General features: G+C 48.7%; 1 protein-coding gene across 2 annotated transcripts; it reads right to left on the reverse strand.

Annotated features, from left to right (window-relative positions):
- Positions 1–223: 223 nt before the first annotated feature.
- yju2b (YJU2 splicing factor homolog B) lies at positions 224–15,850 on the reverse strand. Of its 2 annotated transcripts, none has more exons than XM_078234969.1 (10): positions 15,799–15,850; positions 15,156–15,284; positions 11,192–11,245; positions 10,092–10,174; positions 7,476–7,531; positions 5,654–5,714; positions 5,355–5,497; positions 4,907–5,079; positions 3,337–3,475; positions 224–745 (listed from the first exon to the last, which is right to left on the reverse strand). In XM_078234969.1, exons 2-10 carry the CDS (start codon positions 15,156–15,158, stop codon positions 306–308), a joined length of 1,152 nt encoding a protein of 383 aa, XP_078091095.1. In that variant the 5' UTR covers positions 15,159–15,284; positions 15,799–15,850; the 3' UTR covers positions 224–305. The 2 variants fall into 2 exon arrangements, with proteins under 2 accessions (XP_078091095.1, XP_078091097.1); XM_078234971.1 differs by having other exon boundaries at positions 234–676.
- Positions 15,851–24,756: the final 8,906 nt, after the last annotated feature.

Here is a 24,756-nt window from a genome sequence, read left to right on the forward strand (position 1 = left end):
TTATCCACAAGAGTGGTGATAACATGGAACACACTCTCACAAGGAATGTTTTAAATTTGATGTAATTTTAGGAATTGGTATCTCCTCACAGCTTTCCAAGCAGGCTGGGAACAGACACCGTTTGGAATCAGGACAGCCCCAATACTGAGCTACAGAGCAGGCTTAGTCCATAATCAATGTTAATGTTGCTAATTCAATACAGACAGAATTCTTCAAAAACACTCGGGTTGATATTAGGGTATTTATTGCACAGCAATGAATTATAAATCAGGAATATCTGTCTGCTATTTACATTCAGGCACAGCTCATGAAATGTCTGCATCTGAACCGGAGTCAGAATAATCAGCAACAAGTGAGCTGGTATTCGCCTCAGAGTCCATCACAGCCCCAGTCTGCAGAGAAAAACCAGTTTCCCCCCTTGAAGTGCTGTCACTCTCTTGACTTGGACTGTCTGCAATGTGATCGACTCTGCTCCTCATCTCCAGTCTGGAGTCCTGATCTCCGCTGGCTGAGAGTGGTCGCTGCTTCTGGCTTGCTGAACATTCTCCCGATTTCCTTCGGATTATTCCCAGGTCACTTGCAGCAATTCCGTTTGGGCTGTTTAAGGTTTTGGTCGTCGATATTTTACTCAATCCCAGTTTTTTTAAGGTCTCGCCAGCCTTCTCTCCCACTGCAGCTGGGGGTGAAGCAAACCAGGACCGTGAGGTGATTTCCTTCCGTTTGATTCTCTGCTTGTCCTCGTAGGCTGTGTAAGGAATACCAAGACCATAAAAAACAGGAGTAGGCCATTCAGCCCCTGCTCCACCATTCAATAGGAGCATGGCTGATCCGTTTGGGACCAGCACCAGAATCACTATCTTGCTGGTATGACCTATAGTCTGTTATATAACAGACAGAAACAGGACAATCAGCCTAACCAGCCCATGCCAATGTTTATGCTCCACGCAAGCATCATCCCATCTTTTCTCAGTATAACCCTCTATTCCATAAAATCATACAGCGCAGAAGAGGCCCTTCAGCCCATCGAGTCTGCACCGACACTGGAGAAATACCTGACCTCCCATCTGATCCCATCTGCCAGCACGCGGCCCATCGCCCTGAATGTTATGATGTGCCAAGGTCTCATTCAGATACTTTTTAAAGGATGTGAGGCATCCCGCCTCCACCACCCTCCCAGGCAGCGCATTCCAGACCATCACCACTCTCTGGTAAAAAAGTTTTCCTCCACATCTCTTTGGGATAGAGAATTCCAAAGATTCACAACCCTTCAAGTCAAGTCATTTCTCCTTATCTCCGAGTCCTGAATGATCCATCCTCTTATCCTGAGACTGTGCCCCTGTGTTTTAGCGTTTGCTGACCAACTGAAACAACCTCTCAGCGCCTCAGAATTTTAAACATTTCAATGAGATCGCCTCTCACTCTTCTGAACTCCAGAGAATACAAGCCCAGTTTACTCAGGCCCTCATCCCAGGACAACCCCCCTCATCCCAGGGACCAATTTAGTGAACCTTCGCTGTACCCCCTCCAATGCCAGTATATCCTTTCTCAAACCAGAACTCATAGAAACGCTACAGTGCAGAAAGAGGCCATTTGGCCCATCGAGTCTGCACCGACCACAATCCCACCCAGGCCCTATCCCCATATCCCGACATATTTACATGGTCTCACCTATAGAAAGATTTCTTTATGCTTGTACTCTAGCCCCCAGTAAAGGCCAGATGCCATTTGCCTCCCTGATTGCTGCAGTTGCATGATAACTTTCTTCATTTCTTGTACAGACAGACCCAAGTCTCTTTAAACATCAACACTTACAAGTCTCACACCATTAAAAACTATCCGTGCTTTTCTATTCTTAGGACCAAAGTGAATGACTTCATACTTCCCTACATTAGATGCCCTGTGCCATCTTGTGGTCCACTTGCTTAACTTGTCCTTATCCTTTTGCAGCTTCTGCGTCCTTCCCACAGCTTACCTTCCCAGCTAGCCTGGTACCATCAGCAAAGTTGGATACATCACTCTCTGTCTCTTCATCCAAGTTATTGAGATTGATTGTAAATAGTTGAGGCCTCAGCACTGATCCTTGTGGCACTCCGCCACCCACTCCCTGCCAACCAGAAAAGGCCCCGTTTATGCCCACTCTCTGCTTACTGTATTTTGGCCAGTCTTCTAATCCTTGGCTAATATACTACCCCCAGCTCCATGAGCCCTTATCTTGCCCAGTAACCTTTTCTGATTTAATTTGTCACATGTATTGGTATACAGTGAAAAGTATGGTTTCTTGCACGCTATACAGACAAAGCATACAGTTCATAGAGAAGGAAAGGGTGAGGAACGTAGTGTTACAGTCACAGCTAGGGTGTAGAGAAAGATTTTTGTGGCACCTTATTGAATGCCTTGTGGATATACTACATTTACTTATTCTCTTTTATCTACCCTACTAGTTACATCCTCAACAAATTCTAATCCATTTCCCTTTAGGAAAACCATGTTGGCTTGTTGACACCCAGTGTGTTGGTGTCCCGTACACAACTCCATGCACTGCTCTAGGCCGAGTGCCGGTCTGCCTTTTCCTTTCTATTCTGCTGCTGAGCCCTGTTAAATAACAATGTGCACCCAGTCACTAACTACACCTCACTCAGGGAAGCAGCCTCTCACATTCTCTTCTATCTTGGTTGCTCTGACAGAGGATTTATCCATGAATGAGGCAGAGCCGAGAACATCCTTTCCAAACCTATAGTCTCAGGGCAATCCAGACTGAATCTCAGTGAATGAGGAGACTGACAGCTAACGGCGCAAACAATTTTTCCACAACCCTGACAGTTAGCCACCAGTGACAGTGAAACTGGGCAAGTTCAATGCTCCCACGTACGGAAAGAAGCCAGTTACCTGGGCTTCATGGACCTGTGCCAAAACTCAGAGTGCATCCGCCTGATTGAGGACGTACTGAGTACAATCCACATACACTCTCACTCTGTTCCAGTGGCGAGCTAACAAGCCCCACACACTATCCCAGCACCTCCCCAAAATAACACCCAAAGATTAACCCGTCTCCTCAAAATATTAGCTGAGCATTTCATTTCTTATTAAAGAGCCTGGGATAGAATGGATCAGTGTTCACAGAACCCCTACAATGCAGAAAGAGGCCATTTGGCCCATTGAGCCCGCACTGACAACAAACCCACCTAAGCCCCATAACCTCACATCTTTGCCCTGCTAGCCCCTCTGACACTAAGGGGCAATTTGACAACAATATCAACTCCTGTTTGAATGATTCAATTCACTCCTCCTGCACTGGAGGGATTCTATGATTTTATAAATTGATCCCTCCCAACTTACAATCCATGGTGCGGAATTTGAGAAGTGAAGCCAAGTGCTTGTCGTCCTCGGACTCCTGAACCAGGGGAATGCTGAGACAGGCTTTATTCCGAAGAGCTTCATCTTTTTCTTCCACCTCTTTCAATACCTTCTTCTCATCCTAGAGACAGGAGATGACATTAATCCAACAACGAATCTACAAGACTAATGGAAACATAGAAGATAGGAGCAGAAGGAGGCCATTTGGCCCTTCGAGCCTGCTCTGTCATCACGATCATGGCTGATCATCCAACTCAATAGTCTAATCCTGCTTTTTCCCTATAACCTTCGATCCCATTCGCCCCAATGCTACATCCAGCCGCCCCTTGAATAAATTCAATGTTTTGGCATCAACTACTTCCTGTGGGAATGAATTCCACAGGCTCACCACTCTTTGGGTGAAGAAATGTCTCATCTCCGTCCTAAATGGTCTACCCTGAATCCTCAGACTGAGACCCCTGGTTCTGGATTCCCCCACCATCGGGAACATCCTCTCTGCATCTACCCTGTCTAGGCCCGTTAGAATTTTATAAGTCTTTATGAGATCCCCCCTCATTCATCTGAACTCCAGCGAAAACAATCCTAACCTAGTCAATCTCTCCTCATACATCAGTCCCGCCATCCCCGGAATCAGCCTGGTAAACCTTCGCTGCACTCCCTCGAGAGCAAGAACATCCTTCCTCAGAAAAGGAGACCAAAACTGCACTCAATACTCTAGGTGTGGCCTCACCAAGGTCCTGTATAATTGCAACAACACATCCCTGCTCCTGTATTCAAATCCTTTCACAATGAAGGCCAACATACCATTTGCCTTCTTTACCACCTGCTGCACCTGCATGCTTACCTTCAGTGACTGGTGCACAAGGACACCCAGGTCCCGCTGCACATTCCCCTCTCCCAATTTACAGCCATTCAGGTAGTAATCTGCCGCCTTGTTTTTGCTTCCAAAGTGAATAACCTCACATTTATCCAAATTATACTGCACCTGCCATTGAGTTGCCCACTCACCCACCTGTCCAGATCATTCTGAAGGATCTCTGCATCCTCGTCACAGTTCACCCTCCCACCCAACTTGGTGTCATCTGCAAACTTTGAGGTGTTACATTTTGTTCCCTCATCCAAATTATTTATATTGTGAATAGCTGGGGTGCCCAGCACTGTTCCCTGTGGCACCCCACTCGTTATTGCCTGCCAATTTGAAAAGCACCCATTAATTCCTACTCTTTGTTTCCTTAATAGAGCATAAATAATCATAGAGTACCCGTCAGGACACCAGGGAAACAAACAAGCCTTCACTAAGGATATTCTGCTTTGGATCGTGTGTCTACCTTCAGACCAGTGACTGGTGTCACCCTCGGGGAGTGGAGGGGTGCAGACACCCCGACTGGCTGGCGTCACGCTCAGGGGGACAGACACCCCGACACAGACTGCCCTGGGTGGGTGGGTGCAGACACCGTGACACTGACTGGTGTTGCCCTCAGTTGAATACGTGTCTGGTGCCTCTACACTGACAGCTTCACAGTTTGAAGATAATTGCTCAGCAACGACATACCCGGAATTTCTTACGCAGCATGCTGTTAATAGCAAAGTCATCTTTCCAGGCACTCTGCATCTCCTGGATGTTGGACAGGGTGGGGACAGCGATCTTCAGCTTCTCCTGGTCATCCACCCCATGTTCCAGCTTATACATGGGATCCGTCTCCAACTTCTTCTTCTCCTCATGTTCTGAAAGATTAATGACATGTGTGTTTAAATGTAGAAAACACAGCACCAGCCTCACACCCAGTCCCTCAGTCACCTGCCCACATCGACCCTCCCCACACCGACCATCCAGTCCCAGGCCCTCCCCACACCGACCCTCGCACCCTGCCCTGACCCTCGCACCCCACCCTGCACCGACTCTCCAGCCCCCGGCTTTCCCTGCACCAACTCTCCAGTCCTCCCCACGCCAACCATTAGCCCACAAACAGTATCCTGTTCCCCTCTCTTGGGTTACTAACCAGTGGTTAAAATTTGGTCATTGTCCTTCATGTCCCATCGCTCCTCTTTGCGCCGTGCTCCACTCACAATCACATAGTCACAGTTTGCTGGGTCGGTTTGCATCTCAATGTAATTCACACACAAATGGCATTTCATCCGAAACCTGGAACACCCAACATCACATCCTTGTTGAGTAAAGAGAAAGAGGGGGGAGGGGAGAAAGAGGAGGAGGGGGCAGCGAGGAGGGAGAAAAGGAGGGAGGGAGGTAGCGAGGAGAGGCAGAGCGCACAGGAAACACAGATTGTGCCGTAGATGGTACCTGTAAATAGGGGTTGTGTAGTAGTTCCCAACCTTCTTCTTCTCTGCATTGTACCGGACACCTAGAACCAGGAAAAAAACATTGTCACTCCATCAACCCCAGAATACATCTCCCTCTACACTGTCCCCAAACACTCCCAGGACAGGGACAGCACGGGGTTAGATACAGAATAAATCTCCCTCTACACTGTCCCCCATCAAACACCCCCAGGACAGGTACAGCACTGGTTTAGATACAGAATAAAGCTCCCTTTACACTGTCCCCATCAAACATTCCCAGGACAGGTACAGCACGGGGTTAGATACGGAATAAAGCTCCCTCTACACTGTCCCCATCAAACATTCCCAGAACAGGTACAGCACGGGGTTAGATACAGAATAAAGCTCCCTCTACACTGTCCCCATCAAACACTCCCAGGACAGGTACAGCACGGGGTTAGATACAGAATAAAGCTCCCTCTACACTGTCCCCATCAAACATTCCCGGGACAGGTACAGCACGAGGTTCCTACTGCACTTTCTTCCTGATGGCACCTCTTAAAAAAATGGCTGCAAAAATTTCTTGTGGAACCAAACGCAAAGAGCAGAGCTAACTGCACCCACTTTGACTTGACTCAACACCAGTCTGAGCATCAAACTTCACCATCCCTTAGGGCACACGGAGTTGGGGGTAGTGTGTTAAAGTGGATTGGGGACTGGCTATCCGTCAGGAAGCAAAGAGTCGGAATAAATGGGTGTTTTTCCGGTTGGAGGAAGGTAACTAGTGGCGTGCCGCAGGGATCGGTACTCGGGCCGCAACTGTTTACCATTTATATAGATGATCTGGAGGAGGGGACGGAGTGTAGGGTAACGAAGTTTGCAGACGACACAAAGATAAGTGGAAAAGTGAATCGTGTGGAGGACGGAGAAGATCTGCAGAGAGATTTGGACAGGCTGAGTGAGTAGGCGAGGATATGGCAAATGGAGTATAACGTTGAGAAATGCGAGGTTATACACTTTGGAGGAAATAATAACAAATGGGATTACTATCTCAATGGAAACAAATTAAAACATGCTACCGTGCAAAGGGACCTGGGGGTCCTTGTGCATGAGACGCAAAAGCCCAGTCTGCAGGTACAACAGGTGATCAAGAAGGCAAATGGGATGTTGGCCTATATTGCGAGGGGGATAGAATATAAAAGCAGGGATGTCTTGATGCACCTGTACAGGGCATTGGTGAGGCCGCAGCTGGAAAACTGTGTGCAGTATTGGTCCCCTTATATGAGGAAGGATATATTGGCATTGGAGGGAGTGCAGAGAAGGTTCACCAGGTTGATACCGGAGATGAGGGGTTTGGATTATGAGGAGAGGCTGAGGAGATTGGGTTTGTACTCGTTGGAGTTTAGAAGGATGAGGGGGGATCTTATGGAGACTTATAAGATAATGCGGGGGCTGGATAGGGTGGAGGCGGAGAGATTCTTTCCACTTAGTAAGGAAGTTAAAACTAGAGGACACAGCCTCAAAATAAGGGGGGGTCGGTTTAAGACAGAGTTGAGGAGGAACTTCTTCTCCCAGAGGGTGGTGAATCTCTGGAATTCTCTGCCCACTGAGGTGGTGGAGGCTACCTCGCTGAATATGTTTAAAGCGCGGATGGATGGATTCCTGATCGGTAAGGGAATTAAGGGTTATGGGGATCAGGCGGGTAAGTGGTACTGATCCACGTCACATCAGCCATGATCTTATTGAATGGCGGGGCAGGCTCGAGGGGCTAGATGGCCTACTCCTGCTCCTATTTCTTATGTTCTTATGTTCTTCACACACACTCCACATTTCCCCAGACTTACCCATTCCAATGTGCTTCCCACAGCCATCACACCAGATGTTGTATGGCATCTCAAACCTTCAGGGAAAGACAAGATTTGGATACAGGTAAACTTCAAAACGACTCCAATGGAATGATAATGATTTGCTTACCCTGAACTTCCATGTCCACAGAATCTGGCCCCTTTCTGCTGCACCAGCCGGGCAAAGTGTGAGCTTGCACAGTGAGCATTGGCAGGACATGTATCGGGGCTAACAGGGGCAAGACTGCCAAACCAACCAAGCCTCACCCCATTCCCCACACAGGTTTGGCTGGACAGAAGCCATTGGTCAAATCTCCCGCTTAACTGGGTCACCCTGACATCAATAGGAGCTCAAAAAACAGCAAATAATCAGAAACAAGGCGGCTTCCGGAGCTCTGTAACATCAAACCACAGCATGTAGTCAATCACCCCCGCCTCCAGACACACACACCAGGAGCCGTCACCCCCCCCCCCGCCTCCAGACACACACACCAGGAGCCGTCACCCCCCCCCCCGCCTCCAGACACACACACCAGGAGCCGTCACTCTCCCCAACTCCAGACACACACACCAGGAGCCGTCACTCTCCCCAACTCCAGACACACACACCGGGAGCCGTCACTCTCCCCAACTCCAGACACACACACCAGGAGCCGCCACTCTCCCCAACTCCAGACACACACACCAGGAGCCGTCACTCTCCCCAACTCCAGACACACACACCAGGAGCCGTCACCCCCCCCGGTCTCCAGACACACACACCAGGAGCCGTCACTCTCCCCAACTCCAGACACACACACCAGGAGCCGTCACTCTCCCCAACTCCAGACACACACACCAGGAGCCGTCACTCTCCCCAACTCCAGACACACACACCAGGAGCCGTCACTCTCCCCAACTCCAGACACACACACCAGGAGCCGTCACTCTCCCCAACTCCAGACACACACACCGGGAGCCGTCACTCTCCCCAACTCCAGACACACACACCAGGAGCCGTCACTCTCCCCAACTCCAGACAGACACACCAGGAGCCGTCACTCTCCCCAACTCCAGACACACACACCGGGAGCCGTCACTCTCCCCAACTCCAGACACACACACCAGGAGCCGTCACTCTCCCCAACTCCAGACACACACACCGGGAGCCGTCACTCTCCCCAACTCCAGACACACACACCAGGAGCCGTCACTCTCCCCAACTCCAGACACACACACCAGGAGCCGTCACTCTCCCCAACTCCAGACACACACACCGGGAGCCGTCACTCTCCCCAACTCCAGACACACACACCAGGAGCCGTCACTCTCCCCAACTCCAGACAGACACACCAGGAGCCGTCACTCTCCCCAACTCCAGACACACACACCGGGAGCCGTCACTCTCCCCAACTCCAGACACACACACCGGGAGCCGTCACTCTCCCCAACTCCAGACACACACACCAGGAGCCGTCACTCTCCCCAACTCCAGACAGACACACCAGGAGCCGTCACTCTCCCTAACTCCAGACACACACACCAGGAGACGTCACTCTCCCCAACTCCAGACACACACACCAGGAGCCGTCACTCTCCCCAACTCCAGACACACACACCAGGAGCCGTCACTCTCCCCAACTCCAGACACACACACCAGGAGCCGTCACTCTCCCCAACTCCAGACACACACCTGGAGCCGTCACTCTCCCCAACTCCAGACAGACACACCGAGAGCCGTCACCTCACCGGTCTCCAGACACACACACCGGGAGCTGTCACCCCCCCCAACCTCCAGACACACACACCGGGAGCTGTCACCCCCCCCAACCTCCAGACACACACACCGGGAGCCGTCACCCCCCAGACACACACACCGGGAGCCGTCACCCTCCAGACACACACACCGGGAGCCGTCACCCCCCAGACACACACACCGGGAGCCGTCACCCCCCAGACACACACACCGGGAGCCGTCACCCCCCAGACACACACACCGGGAGCCGTCACCCCCCAGACACACACACCGGGAGCCGTCACCCCCCCCACCTCCAGACACACACACCGGGAGCTGTCACCCCCCCCCACCTCCAGACACACACACCGGGAGCTGCCCCCCCCGGTCTCCAGACACACACACCGGGAGCCGTCACCCCCCCGGTCTCCAGACACACACACCGGGAGCCGTCACCCCCCCCCGGTCTCCAGACACACACACCGGGAGCCGTCACTCTCCCCAACTCCAGACACACACACCGGGAGCCGCCCCCCCCCGCCCCCCCAGCTCCAGACACACACCGGGAGCCGTCACCCCCCCCAGACACACGCACCGGGAGCCGTCACCCCCCAGACACACACACCGGGAGCCGTCACCCCCCAGACACACACACCGGGAGCCGTCACCCCCCAGACACACACACCGGGAGCTGTCACCCCCCAGACACACACACCGGGAGCCGTCACCCCCCAGACACACACACCGGGAGCCGCCCCCCCCCCGGTCTCCAGACACACACACCGGGAGCCGCCCCCCCCAGCTCCAGACACACATACCGGGACCTGTCGCCCTCACCGCACTGCTCTAAATGCAGTAGAAATTGGGTAGGCTGGAATATCAGACTGAAAGCAGGGACTCACCGGATAATGAGGATCCCCTGGGAGAGTTTCCGGGCCCTTTCCCGCAAAGGGTGGCTGTTCCTGTATTTGTTGAGGGAGCCATGCTGCCAGGGTTGAAAGACACATTAACATTGTTGAGAAATTGGAAGTAAAGACATCACAGCTTTAATGTCTGAGCAGATTCATCAGCAACCTAACCTCCCACCACCACCCCCTACCCCGCCCCACCCCACCCACCCCACCCCACCATTCAACCCAGTGACTGTGAAGGAACGGCCGATATATTTCCCAGTCAGGTTTGGAGGGGAACTCGTGGTGTTCCCATGTACCTGCCGCCCTTATTCTCCCAGGCGATAGTGCATGAGGCTTTGCAATCTGCTGTCGAAGGAGCCTTGGAGAGTCAATGCAGTAAATCTTGTAGATGGGACACACGGCTGTCACTGTGGAGGGAGTGAATGTTGAAGGTGGTGAATGGGGCCAACGAAGCTGGAAACACTGGATGGTGTCGAGCTTCCTGAGCGTTGTGGGAGCTGCACTCATCCAGGCGAGCGGAGAGTATTCCATCACACTCCTGACCTGTGCCTTGTAGATGACAGGCTTTCGGAGGTCAGGTGGTGAGTCACCTACTGCACCCTGCCTCTAACCCGTTCTTGTAGCTACAGTAATCAGAACATCAGCCTGAAAGAGTTAACCTTTCTCCACAGATGCTGCCTGATCTGCTGAGCATTCTCTGTTTGATTTGTTACTGGTCTAGTTTGGTTTTTGGTCAATAGCAAGCCCCAGATATTAATAGTGGGGAATTCAGTAATGGCAATGCCATTGAGTGTAAAGGCGAGATGGTTAGATTGTCTCTTTTTGGAGACGGCTATTGCCTGGTACATGTGGCACAAATGTTGCTGGTCTCTTAGCAGCCCAAGCTTGAATGCTGTGCAGGTCTTGCTGCATTTAGACACGGACTACTTCAGTATCTGAAGAGCTGTGTATGGTACCGAATGTTTCAGCGAATCTCCTCGCTTCTGGCCATATATAGAGGGATGATTGCTTATGAAAATATCTTTGTGGATACAGTAACTCTCACACACTACTCCAAGAACTTCACCTCAAACCCAGCAAACTCTTACCTTGACAGGATCAAAGTCTGGAGGGTAATACTTATTCACGCCTTTCCGTTCCCCCTGTTGGAGAAAGAAAAATGGTCCTATAATTAGAAAGATCTTTTTCCCTTGAATGCACTCCTCTCCTCCCTAGAGGCCAGAATTCGAGAAGCGATTTGACAAGGTGCCACACAAAATAAGAGCTTGTGATGTAGGAGTGGCATCTCAGCAGAGATAGAGGATTGGTCAACCAACAGGAATCCGAGTAGGCACAATGGGTCACTTTCAGGTTGGCAAAGTGATAAGAGAATCAGCACTGGGCCCTCAACTATTTACAATTTATATCAATGACTTGGATGAAGCAGTGAATGTGTGGTAGTTAAATTTGTGGTGACACAAAGGGGAATAAGGAAACATATTAAGGTTAAGCAGTGGGAAAAACTGGCAGAGTATAATGTGGGAAAATGTGAACTTTCCACTTTGGCACGAAGAATAGAAAAGCAAAATAAAAGAGAGAGAGAGAGAGATTTCAGAACTCAGTGCTGCAGAGGGATCTGGGTGTCCTGGTACATGAGTCAGGAAAAGTTAGCATGCAGACACAGCGAGTTATGAGTGATCCATCATTATGAAGTTTTGCGAAAGGCTAGTCATGGCATGAATTAATTCCAGCCTCCCGGACTACCTGGATCCACTATATTTTGCCTACCGCTGCAACAGGTCCACAGCAGATGCCATTTCCCTGGCCCTGCACTCAACTCTGGAACACCTAGATAACAAGGACACCTATGTCAGACTCCTATTTATTGACTACAGCTCAGCCTTCAACGCCATTACTCCTATGAAACCCATCTCCAAACTCCGTGGCCTGGGCCTCAGCACCTCCCTCTGCGACTGGATCCTGAACTTCCTAACTCACAGACCACAATCAGTAAGGATAGGCAACAACACCTCCTCCACGATCATCCTCAACACCGGTGCCCCATAAGGCTGTGTTCTCAGCCCCCTACTATACTCCTTATACACCTATGACTGTGCGGCCAAATTCCCCTCCAATTTGATTTTCAAGTTTGCTGACAACACCACCGTAATGGGACAGGTCTCAAACAGTGACGAGACAGAGTACAGGAAAGAGATAGAGAATCTGGTGAACTGGTGCAGCAACAATAATCTCTCCCTCAATGTCAACAAAACGAAGGAAATTGTCATCGACTTCAGGAAGCGTAAAGGAGAACATGCTCCTGTCTACATCAACAAGGACGAAGTAGAAAGGGTCGAGAGCTTTCAAGTTTGTAGGTGTCCTGATCACCAACAGCCTGTCCTGGTCCCCCCATGCCGACACTATAGTTAAGAAAGCCCCACCAACGCCTCTACTTTCTCAGAAGACTAAGGAAATTTGGCATGTCAGCTACGACTCTCACCAACTTTTACAGATGCACCATAGAAAGCATTCTTTCTGGTTGTATCACAGCTTGGTATGGCTCCTGCTCTGCCCAAGACCGCAAGAAACTACAAAAGGTCGTGAGTGTAGTCCAATCCATCAGGCAAACCAGCCTCCCATCCATTGACTCTGTCTACACTTTCCGCTGCCTCAGCAAAGTAGCCAGCACAATTACGCACCCCAGACATTCTCTCTTCCATCTTCTTCCATCGGGAAAAGGATACAAAAATCTGAGGTCACGTACCAACCAACTCAAAAACAGCTTCTTCCCTGCTGCTGTCAGACTTTGAATGAAACTACCTCGCATTAAGTTGATCTTTCTCTACACCCTAGCTATGACAGTAACACTACATTCTGCACTCTCTTGTTTCCTTCTCTTTGAACGGATCTGCTTTGTCTGTATAGTATGCAAGAAACAATACTTTTCACTGTATACACGTGACAATAATAAATCAAAAGGGAAATGGAATGTTGTATATGGAATGCAATATAAAAGTATTTATATACATGGTTTGCTGCAGTTGTACAGGACGCTGGTGAGACCAAATCCAGAATACTGTGTACAGTTTTGGTCTCCTTATTTAAGAAAGGATATAAATGTGTTAGGAGCAATTCATAAAAGGCTCACTCAGCTGATGCTTGGGATGGGAGAGGGTTATCTTACAAGGATGAGATAGGGCAGCATGTTGGCACAGAAGTTAGCACTGCTGCCTCACAGCACCAGAGACCCAGGTTCGATTCCCGACTTGGGTCACTGTCTATGTAGAGTCTGCACGTTCTCCCCATGTCTGCATGGGCTTCCTCCCACAGTCCGAAAGATGTGTGGCTTAGGTGCATTGGCCATGCTAAATTCTCCCTCAGTGTACCTGAACAGGCATCGACGTAGTGTGGCAACTAGGGGATTTTCACAGTAACTTCATTGAGGTGTTAATGTAAGCCTACTTGTGAACTAATAAGTAAACTTTAAACTTAAACAGATTGAGCTTATATCCACTGGAGTTTAGAAGATTGAGAGATGAACTTATTGAAACATACAAAATCCCGAGGGAGTTTGAGAGGGTCAATACTGGGAAGATGTTTCCACTTGTGGGAGAGACTGGAATTTGAAGACATTAAAAATAAAAGGCCTCCAATTTAAAATGGAAATGAGAAGAATTTTTTTCTCTGAAGGTGATGGGGTGGCACGGTAGCACAGTGGTTAGCACTGCTGCTTCACAGCTCCAGGGACCTGGGTTTGATTCCCGGCTTGGGTCACTGTCTGTGTGGAGTTTGCACATTCTCCTCGTGTCTGTGAGGCTTTCCACCGGGTGCTCCGGTTTCCTCCCACAGTCCAAAGATGTGCGAGTTAGGTGGATTGGCCATGCTAAAATTGCCCCTTAGTCTCCTGAGATGTGTAGGTTAGAGGGATTAGCGGGTAAACGTGTAGGGATATGGGAGTAGAGCCTGGGTGGGATTGTGGTCGGTGCAGACTCGATGGGCTGAATGGCCTGTTTCTGCACTGGAGGTTTTATATGACTTTCTATGAATCTTTGGAACTCTGTTCCGCAGCGAGCAGTGGACGCAGCAACAGAGGCAGATAGATTCCGAACTAACAAAGACACCTGACTAACAAGTGAGTCAAAGGTTATCGGGGGTAAGCAGAATGTAGACTTCAGACCACAATCAGATCAGCCATCATTGTATTGAATGGCAGAACAGAGTTGATGGCTTACTCCTGCTCCTCAGTTGATTGCTGGTTGCACTTTGTACATCACTGACTTGTGCATCCTTCGCAGGATTCCAGGTACTAACGCTAGCGGAGTATTTGAAAAAGGGAATTTAACAGCGGAGCCTAGGCCAGTTCTCACTGGTATCCATACTGGCAGTTCCTGATAGAGTGGAAAAACAGGAACCCTGACTGGGGTTTGCCCAAAAGTTACCCCATTGAAATGTGAGACCAAAACTCGCTTCTCAGGCACTGTCTGGACATAAACCAGGAGTCAGACCTTGGGACTGATCAAACCCTGATCATCTGGAGAGACGGTTTGCCTCAATACCTTGGAAAGAGTCTCGAGAAACGATTTAAAGCCGAGTCCCATCACAGGTCAGGGCAACTTGCCTCACAGTCAGGCAGCCTGGCTTGCTGCAGCAACTCATCTCTCTGAGCAAAGAGTAAATCACAAGAAATAGTGCAGGCCGGTTGTTGATGCAGAGATTTGGAGTGAGTGGTCAGACTGATTCTGGATTCAAAGCATTGGTAACATTTATATAGGTTCATGTCTTCCTGCACATCTTAAACTTGTAACTAATTACAAAAACAAATAATTCTTATCCACCTTCAAACATTCATAAGATAAAAGATTCAAAGGTCATATCTCAACCTGCCAATTTCAGCAAGAACTCACAATGTGTCTGAAGATCAAACAGCACTAAAGGCAGGGCTGAACTTTACCAGCTTAAACAGCACACAGCTCTCAAAGGAAAAGACCACACATCCTTGGCCTTCAGATAGACAATAATGATTGATATTCTGTGCATAAATATTCAAAACAACTGCTTGAATAACAAATTTACCATTGGCTATCTCTGAGCTTTCCGTCCAATTGCAGGAAATAGGTTCCTCTCCAATCCAAACCCCTGTGGACAAGAAATGATGTGGAGATGCCGGCGTTGGACTGGGGTGAACACAGTAAGAGTTTTAACCTGGTGGTGACAAGAAGAAACTCAGAGTGAACTTTGCAGCAATGTGCCCAGCTTCAGACACACACACAGACACATAGAGAGAGACACACACACAGACACATAGAGAGAGATACAGACACATAGAGAGAGACACAGACACATAGAGACATACAGACACATAGAGACATACAGACACATAGAGAGAGACACAGACACATAGAGAGAGACACAGACACATAGAGAGAGACACAGACACATAGAGAGAGACACACACACACAGATGACAGTGCCTGAGGGGGGGGGGGGGGGGAGAGAGGGAAGTGGGGAGGGGTTTATTGCGGGTCAGAGCCTATAGGAGTGGCTCTCTCTCTCTCTCTCCCCCAGTTCAGGGCGAACATCGGCCAGGCTCCTCCCAGAGGGGAGAAGGGAGAGCCGGGTCCCGGGGTAAACGGTAATACCCCGGCCCAGACTGCAGGTGAGACCCAGGCCCCGTTTCCACAGCAACCCACCCACCCCAAACCCGCCGCCATTTTACCCGCTCCCGATGGTACCCTCACTGCGCAGGCGCGCACTCCCCGTCATGACGCAAACACGTCGCGCCCCGCCCCCGACAACTGGGCCCCGCCTCCTGACTGCCGAACCCCGCACCTGGTAACCGGCCCCGCCCCCTGGTAACCGAGCCCCAGCAGAGATGGGGAAGAGAAGATGGCGGCGGTGGGCTAGGAGTTAATGTCCCACCTCAGTAATGTCCCAGCTCAGAGAGTCTCCATCAGAAATACTCGAGCTTAAACAGGATTTAAGGTGAAATGGGGCAGGGACAGAATCCCAGAATTGTGATAGCAACAGAGAAGGCCATTCTGCCCACTGTGCTCTACTAGCCCCCCCTGCTATGGCCAGTTCACTTTGTGCCACAGCCGGCCTTCTCCCTTCCTCATTCCCAGCATCATTCTCACCAATCTTTCCTGTGACAGACCGCAAGACGATAAATAACCAAAGAGTTGTTGGTGCCAAGCCAATCGTAGAATCCCTACAGTACAGAAAGAGGCCATTCGGCCCATCGAGTCTGCACCGGCCACAATCCCACCCAGCCCCTATTCCTATAACCCCATGTATTTACCCTAGCTAGTCCCCCTGACACTAAGGGGCAATTTAGCATGGCCATTCCATCTAACCCACACATCTTTGGAGTGTGGGAGGAAACCAGACCACCCGGAGGAAACCCACGCAGACATGGGGAGAATGTGCAGACTCCACACAGACAGTGACCCAAGCCGGAAATTGAACCTGGGTCCATGGCGCTGTGAGGCGGCAGTGCTAACTACTGTGCCACCCCCGATGGGAATGATAATGGGACAAGCTGGGGGAGACGGGGGTAATGTTACTGGACTCGTCTTCCAGAGCCCCAGGCTCAAGCATTCAAATCCCACCATGGCAGCTGGAGGGATTTAAATTCAATTAATAAAAGTCTGGAATATAAAACTAATCTCAGTAATGGTGACCATGAAACTATCATTGATTGTCATAAAAATCCATCTGATTCACTAATGCCCTTTGGGGAAGGAAATCTGTCGTCCTTACCCAGTCTGGCCTACATGTGACTCCAAAGCCACAGCAATGTGGTTGACTCTCAAAGTTCTCTGAATGGCTGAGTGAGGCACTCAGTTCAAGGGCAATTAGGGATGGAGAACAAATACTGGCCTTGCTGGTAACACCCACAATCCACGAAAGAGTTTTTTAAAAAGTAAAGAAACAAAAGATGAGTTTGAATGGCAGAACAATGAACAGTAGGCGCCCAAAAGCAAAAAAACAAGACTAAGATCAAAGTATGCAAAGTGTCGGAGGCGAAGGACAGATATATCAGCATGAGAGCAAGGTGGAGGATTAAAAGGGCAAGCCAGCAGGAACTCAGGGTCATGGCTGTGGTCTGAACAAGGGTGCTTGGCAAAGCGGTCACTCAATCTTCATTCGGCCTCCTCGCCTCGGGATCGCATTGTGAGCAGCGAATACAATAGACTAAATTGAAAGAAATAAATGACTGCTTCACCTGGAAGATGTGAAAGGAGGGGGTAAATGGGCAGGGGTCCCATTTCCTGTGCTTACATAAGAAAATGTCGTAGGAAGGGAAGGGTGTGTCGGTGGTGATTGAGGAGTGGGCTAAGGTGTCACAGTGGTGACAGTCCCTTTGGAATGCTGAAAGGTGGGGAGAGGGGCAGATGAGTCAGGTGGTGGCGAAAACTGTTAAATACGAAGGCTGGTGGGTGGAAGGTGATAACTAGGGGAATCCTGTCATGGTTCTGGGAAGGTGTGAGTGCAGAAGTTCAGGAAATGGGCCATGGTGGGGGGATTCTTAGTTGAGGAAAAAGGAAGACATTTCAAAAGCACTGGCAAAAAAAGTTGCATCATGAGAGCAGATATGACAGACGGATAAACTGGGAGATATTGTAAGATGTGTGTAGTCCAGTAGATCTCACAGTTTCTAGTCCTGTATAGTTTAACAGTAGGAGTTTATTAATTACTCATAACCATACACAATTATAAATAGTATAAAGGTTAAATAAGCTAGGAGCTGTCTCCATGCTTCCTCATACACATGTCTCTGTCCAACACATGACTGCCCTCTAGACGGAGATCATGTTCCTTTACATCACAGCGTGGGGAGTAGTGGATAGGGGGTTGCTTTCATCCCTCAAGATAGATGTGTGCTGGGAATAGATTTCAGATTGTCTGACTATCTCAGTAGTCTTTTCAAGGGTCAAATCTTCTCTCTGCTGGAGAGTGCATCAGCTGTCACTCCAACAATAATTCTAGTTTATTATTTTATTAGTCACAAGTAGGCTTACATTAACACTGCAATGAAGTGACTGTGAAAATCCCCATAGTCGCCACACTACAGCGTCTGTTTGGGTTACACTGAGGGAGAATTTAGCACGGCCAATGCACCTAACCAGCACGTCTTTTGGACTGTGGGAGGAAACCGGAGCACCTGGAGGAAACCCACGCAGACACGGGGAGAACGTGCAGACTCTGCACAGCCAGTGACCCAAGCCGGGAATCGAACCCGGGTCCCTGGTGCTGTGAGGCAGCAGGTCCCCACAGTCACAGTCTTCATCCATTCTGTTTAGCTCATTAATGAAGGAATCAACAAGTTCTCTGTTAGACCTATGGTAAACTTTGCTCTTTCAATGGTCTGGTTACTGCTCAAATTAAAATTTGTGTCAAATGATGCTTTGATTCCTTGTCCAGCTATAATATAGTCAGCTATTGTTCCTTCTGAATAAAGCATTGTGTTAACCTGTTCATCTTCTGTCTTTTTGTTTAGATCTGAGGCAATCACGTATCTAAGGAATCTCTTTCTCCAATGTCCCTAATTGTGTGACTGGTCTGAGCCTTGGATACATCCAAACTGGCCTGGTAAGGTTGATCTTTGATCCATTTTCATTTAAAAATAAAAGTGTGTTAAAGTTTTAAACGCTGCGAGGAAATCTGAGATGGCACTGTTGAATTCTCAGTGAGATTTGGCAGACTCCGGCCATTCTGTGTTTTAAAACTTTCAGCAGCGGCTCCCTGGATCGACCTTCCCCGCGGCATCAGAGTATTTGCAGGTGGTGGAAGCACTGATTCCCAGCTTTTGCTGCTTTTTAAATTGCTGATTATTTGTTTAATGATATATTTTTTCTGATTGGAATGAGCTTGGTCACCACTGGGACTTCATACAACACGGGTCCCATTTTCCCAGTTACAATCCTGGGGACTCGACTGAGCCGTTCCCAAAGTTCCCCACATGGGCTGGGTCGCTGGTTTTGAATGTTCTGTCTGCCCTTACAGAATCATAGTTCTTCTCGCTCTCTTCTTGGGACTCCGCCCTCCCCACCAGATTTGGGAACAATAGGCTTAACCTTGTCTGAAGTTTCCGTCCCATGAATAATTCCGCTGGGGTGATTCCTGGCATTGTGTGAGGGGTGGTCTTGCAGTTGAATAGAAATCGTGCCGGTTTGGTCTCTATGGACGCTGCTGGTTGCTTCTTCATGCCGAGCTTAAAAGCCTGCAATGCTCGTTCGGCTAACCCATTCGATGATGGGTGAAAGGGTGCTGTCCTAATGTGTTTGGTTCCGTTGGAAGGCATGAAGATTTGAAACTCAGTGCTTGGAAAGGCAATGCCATTGTCAGAGTCCAGGGCTTCAGGTATCCCCTGCCTGCAGAAACTTTGTCATAGTTTCTCAGTGGTAGCATGGGAAGTGGTGGAATTCATGCAGTGTATCTCCTGTGAAGACCCAGGACAGAAACTCCCAGGGTGTTTTGTGAAGTTAGCCTATTTTACATTTGGTTTGGGCATTAGGGTGAGCACAGGGTGTGTCACGCCAGGTATGATTCAACTGACCCTCTAGGAAGCTTTTATCAAACAAAGTTTATTTAAGAACACAGTTAGAATATAACAAGAAGAATTAGCATAACCTTTACCAATTAAAATACTTAACTCTCAATAGCTAGCCACCTCTATTGTCCCAATTTAAAGCAATACCTCATAGTCATACACCCTTCCTCAGAATTAGTCAGTACTAAAACAAGAATGCTCATGCGATGCTGGCTTTACAGCTTAGTAACACTTCTGACAGAGATCCCGACAGCAGTTTTCAGGGAAGGGTATATATATCTTCCAAACAGCAAAACCTCAGAGAGGTAAACTTAGTCTCTGGCAGCTTCCAGTCACCAACTTTAGAGAGAGAAAAAAAGAGAGACTGTTCTCCCTTAACTCAAAAGCAGCCTTTAAGCTTGAATATTCTGTGGAAAAGCCCAGCTTCCCCGTCACATGGCCATACTTGTCAATCATCCCAATGAAGCCCCACTCTGCAAAATCCCAGGGGGAAACAGCAGAACAGCATTAGTTCAGATTATCTTGGCAATGAGTGTATGCTGAGTGGAATTACCATACTCCATGATTTCCAAGTTGCTGACCTTGTCCAGTCAAGAGATGTTGATAATATGTCTGACAGTGACGATGGAAATTGTTCAGTCTTTTCTCCTGCCTCGCATGCACTATCCAGGTCTCACCCTTTAGAGGAGTGCGCTGAGGCTTTCTCAGTCAGGTTGCTGTTATCACAAACTCTCTTACTCAACTTGGGCATAACAGCTGCAGATTTCACAATGTGTTTAAGTTTAAAGTTTATTTATTAGTGTCACAAGTAGGCTTACATTAACACTGCAATGAAGTTACTGTGAAAATCCCCTAGTCGCCACATTCTGGTGCCTGTTTGGGTACACTGAGGGAGAATTTAGCATAGCCAATCCACCTAACCAGCCCGTCTTCCGGACTGTGGGGGGAAATCGGAGCACCCAGAGGAAACCCATGCAGACACGGGGAGAACATGCAGACTCCGTACAGACAGTGACCCAAACTGGGCCAGGATCTCGCAGTCTAACAAAGGCAAATCCATTCCCCACTATTCTCTGCAGGGAAATGTCTTGATAGTTGCTGCAATTGCTGAGGTCGTCATTGTTCTTGGATGGACCCACAACCTTTGCATTACACATTCTGGGGCATTGCTCCTCCCTCCAACAGAGACAGAAGCTTGTGCTATAGGATCGAAATCCCCTCTGTCATGGTAGAATTAAAGTGATGGACACAAAATGGTACCTGGGAAGGGACATTAAAAGGCACTGGCTTTTAGCACAGACAGTTACACAAAAAGTTAAAACCTGCAGTATCTGAATTGCTGCAGGAAGCTGGTCAGAGCTTGAGGCACTTTAGATAAGAGCAGACCCAGAACAAAGAGTCTGATAATAAGGTCAGCCACAGATGGGGACATAAATACATAAATGTAACAAGATCAGCCACTGAATGTATATATCGAAACCAGTCATTGATAGAGGACATAACTGCATAAATGTATCCATTCTATGAACAATGATATGTTAACTGACCATGTCCATACCTGTCTGCTTGTAACGATGTGTTAACTATCGATGTCCGTATCTGTCTACTCAACCTGGAACGATGTGTTAAACGGCTAATGTCCGTACTCCCTATTGTCTAAAAGGTATAAAAATGATCAACTGCTATTGTGTAGTTGAGAAGGCAGCTGCCAAGTACTGCGGAGTACCAGTGCTTTCTCCCAAAGCTTTGACCGAAATAAAACTATTATTGAAACCTCCAAGTCTGACTCCGAAGTGATAAATTTCCCACAACAATTGGCGTAGTTGGCAAGGATCTCATTGCTGGTAAGTTCGATCGATTGGCCACGATCGGAAAGCCGGGGTAGAGATCACTGAATCTGTGGGAGTCAGACGGTGTCAACAATACAGTTTAAAAGGGGTTAAAAATTAAGGGGTATTTATAGTGATAAGTATTGATTGTATATGGTATAGTGATAAGTACTAACTGCTGATAGTGATGAGTAACTGTTACTTGTGCCGACCGACTAGAGGACAAGGAAGTGCCTGTCTCAAACGCACAGCCTTAGACCGGTTAAGAGGGTAAATCCCTCACGCAAAGGTCAGGACCCTGAAGTGGGCGTAGTGGCACCAAGGGCACTTAGGATTGTGAAGCACAAGTGGCAAAGGTCGGTTAACATCAAACTCTGTAGTGGCAAACAAACGCAGAGTTGCTATCTGTTTGCATGAAAGTTTGTATAGTTGGGTACTGGACTGTCAATGTTGTAAAGCGGGGTGGAAAAGGAGCTGATCAACTCGGACCTAGAGCCGGACTCTGGTGGAGAAACACATTGCCGAGGTGGTAATAGTGGAAGCCGTGAGTATAAATTGAAACCCTGAGATGGTAGTGAAACACGGTGCTAGAGTAGTAATAGTGGCCGGGGGTAGTGAAGTCCCTACAGTAGAGAGCACACTTTTACTCGGGAGTAATCGTGGCTGTACGGTGCTTAAAACACATTGCCAAGGAGGCAATAGTGACCGGGGGTAGTGAAGTCTGCGTGATGGCAGATAAAGAAGTTAAGAGAGGACCTGCAGGATCTCTTATTGAAGTGCACATGACAGACAGGCAAGCGTTAATAAAGAGGATGCAAAGGGATGGCTGGGATGCTTCTCAGACCTTAGAACAGCAGAGAAAGTGGATAGATGGGGAAAAGAGAAACAAGACAAAGAAGACAGGGGTATAATTAGTACATCAGTTAGCTGGACTAATTGAGCAAGTAGTCGCCTCTACTAAAAAGTGGATTGAAGATAAAGAAAAGATTAGAGAGTTAGAATCCAGAGTAAGGGAACTGGAGAAACGAAACCAAGTGTTAGAAGAGAATCGATGGAGAGGGGAAACTGTTCCTCTACCTCCTTATGGGTCCACACGACAGGGACCCAACTGCTCCTCCAGAGGAGTGGGAAGCGCTAGAACACAACTTAGCGCCAGTAACCCGAGGGGGAACAGATGCGCAGCCAAAGGCAAATTATAAACCCTTCACCCCAGGTGAGAGGCAGCAGATAATGGCTTCCCTGGGCAAATTACATCCTAGAAGCGCAAACACTAAATTCTGGGAAGAATTAGATACAATTTGGGGAGGACACCAATTACACCAGAGAGACATACACCAACTTGTCAGGGCAGCATGTCCAGCGGATAAGTGGAGACAGGTAGCAGGTGGACCCGCTTCTCCTCCAGCACAAGATTATAGTGGGGGACATTGGACACATGTAGTCGCCCTAACATCAGAAATAGATGCCCAACAGGCACCCTTCACCCAGTTTAAAGCAGAGATTCAGAGAGTTTTAGGGAATGCTCCTACTAACTGGAGCAGAATTACCACAACCAAGCAGCTAAAGGGGGAAGGAGCTTCTGAGTACGGGGAACGGTTGTTCCAAGTATACCAGGAATGCTCAGGGCAAGGGAATCCAGGTCGTGGGGATCGAGCGTTCATCCAGGCTTTCAAGGATGGGCTCTCTAGTGCTCACCAAACCATCTTAAAAATGGGAGTGATTATTTCCCAAGATTACGATGAATTGGGAGAATGGGCTAGTGGCCTACCGGGAGGCGGAGAGGAGAAATCCCAGACAAGAGCAAGGCTAGAAAGAGTAGCCGCTTACAGTAACGGGAACGGAACTAAGTCCAAACTAACTTGCCACAATTGTGGCCGACAAGGGCACTTTGCGAGGGGTCCCAAGGAAAGGAAACAGATTTGGGAGCAGTGGGAAACATTGCAGCCACTGTAATAAACATGGACACAGAAGCAGTGATAAACATGGGAGACCCCCGACCCGATCCATGACCACAGCAGAACCGGAGGAACCAAGGAACCTCCGAGGTCAGCAAGATTGACAGTCTGCAGCCCCCATTCATAAGGGTAAGAAAGAAGGAAGGATTTATGTGTCTGCACTAGTAGGGGGCAGGCAATGTGAGATGCTGGTGGACACAGGAGCATCCATATCTGTCACCGACCTACCCTTACCCACTACAAGTAAAATGATTTACCTGACCGGGATAGGAGGGAACAAAACACCCGCCTACCTGAGCGAGACCACGTTAGTAGAAATAAATAATTTGTATATACCGATGAGGTTTTATGTGTGTAAAAATAACGAGGGTACAATAATGGGAAATGATTTGATGAAAGAATATGAGATTCTGATAGACTGTGGAAAGGGAGAATTAATTTGGCCAAGTCAGGACGGTCGGAAAACTAGAATAGGGAAACTCACAAGTCACCTCGAAACTATTAAGGTGGCCACAGTCACCACCAGAAATTGGGAATTAGAGACAGGAGGGTTCGGAGCCATCTGTGCTTCCGTCCCCGGAGTATGGGCTAAAACAAAGTTAGATACCAGCTTAACTAAAACGGTCCCAATAAAGGTACCTGGACCGGAGCAGAAGCCCCACCGACAATACCCAATAAAACCAGAGGCAGAGGCAGCTGTAGATGAGATAGTTAAAGGGTTAGTGGAAAGGGGGATTCTGAGAGAAACCGCGAGCACCACTAACTCCCCAACATGGCCAGTGAGCAAACCTGACAGAAGCTACAGGCTCACGATAGATTACACCGGACTCAATAAAGTCACGTCCAAGTTGCAACCCATTGTAGCAAGCCCCTCGACAATCCTGAATGGACTGTCACAGGAGCATAAAATATTCACAGTCTTGGACATAGCCAACGGATTCTGGTCCTTACCATTGGATCCTGAATCCCACGACAAATTTGCCTTTACAGTGGGAGACAAACAGTACACTTGGACTCGCCTACCGCAGGGATTCCACAACAGCCCCGCTATCTTCCATCGAGTAATGAGTGACATCCTGAACAGGGTCGAACTGCCAGAGGGTAGGACGATCCTACAATATGTAGATGATATCTTAATAGCTTCAGAATCCAAGTCAGGACATCAAGAAGCACTATATCTAGTATTAAACAAACTAAAAACTGCAGGGTTAAAGGTGAGCCCCAAAAAGGCACAAATCGGGAAAACACAAGACCTGTACCTACGACACCTAATATCACAAGGGCTTAAAGAGATGCCAACAGACCGAAAGAAGGCGGTACAACAAATGCCGCGGCCC

This window comes from Mustelus asterias, chromosome 19 (assembly GCF_964213995.1).
Source record: "Mustelus asterias chromosome 19, sMusAst1.hap1.1, whole genome shotgun sequence".
Taxonomy (NCBI): domain Eukaryota; kingdom Metazoa; phylum Chordata; class Chondrichthyes; order Carcharhiniformes; family Triakidae; genus Mustelus; species Mustelus asterias.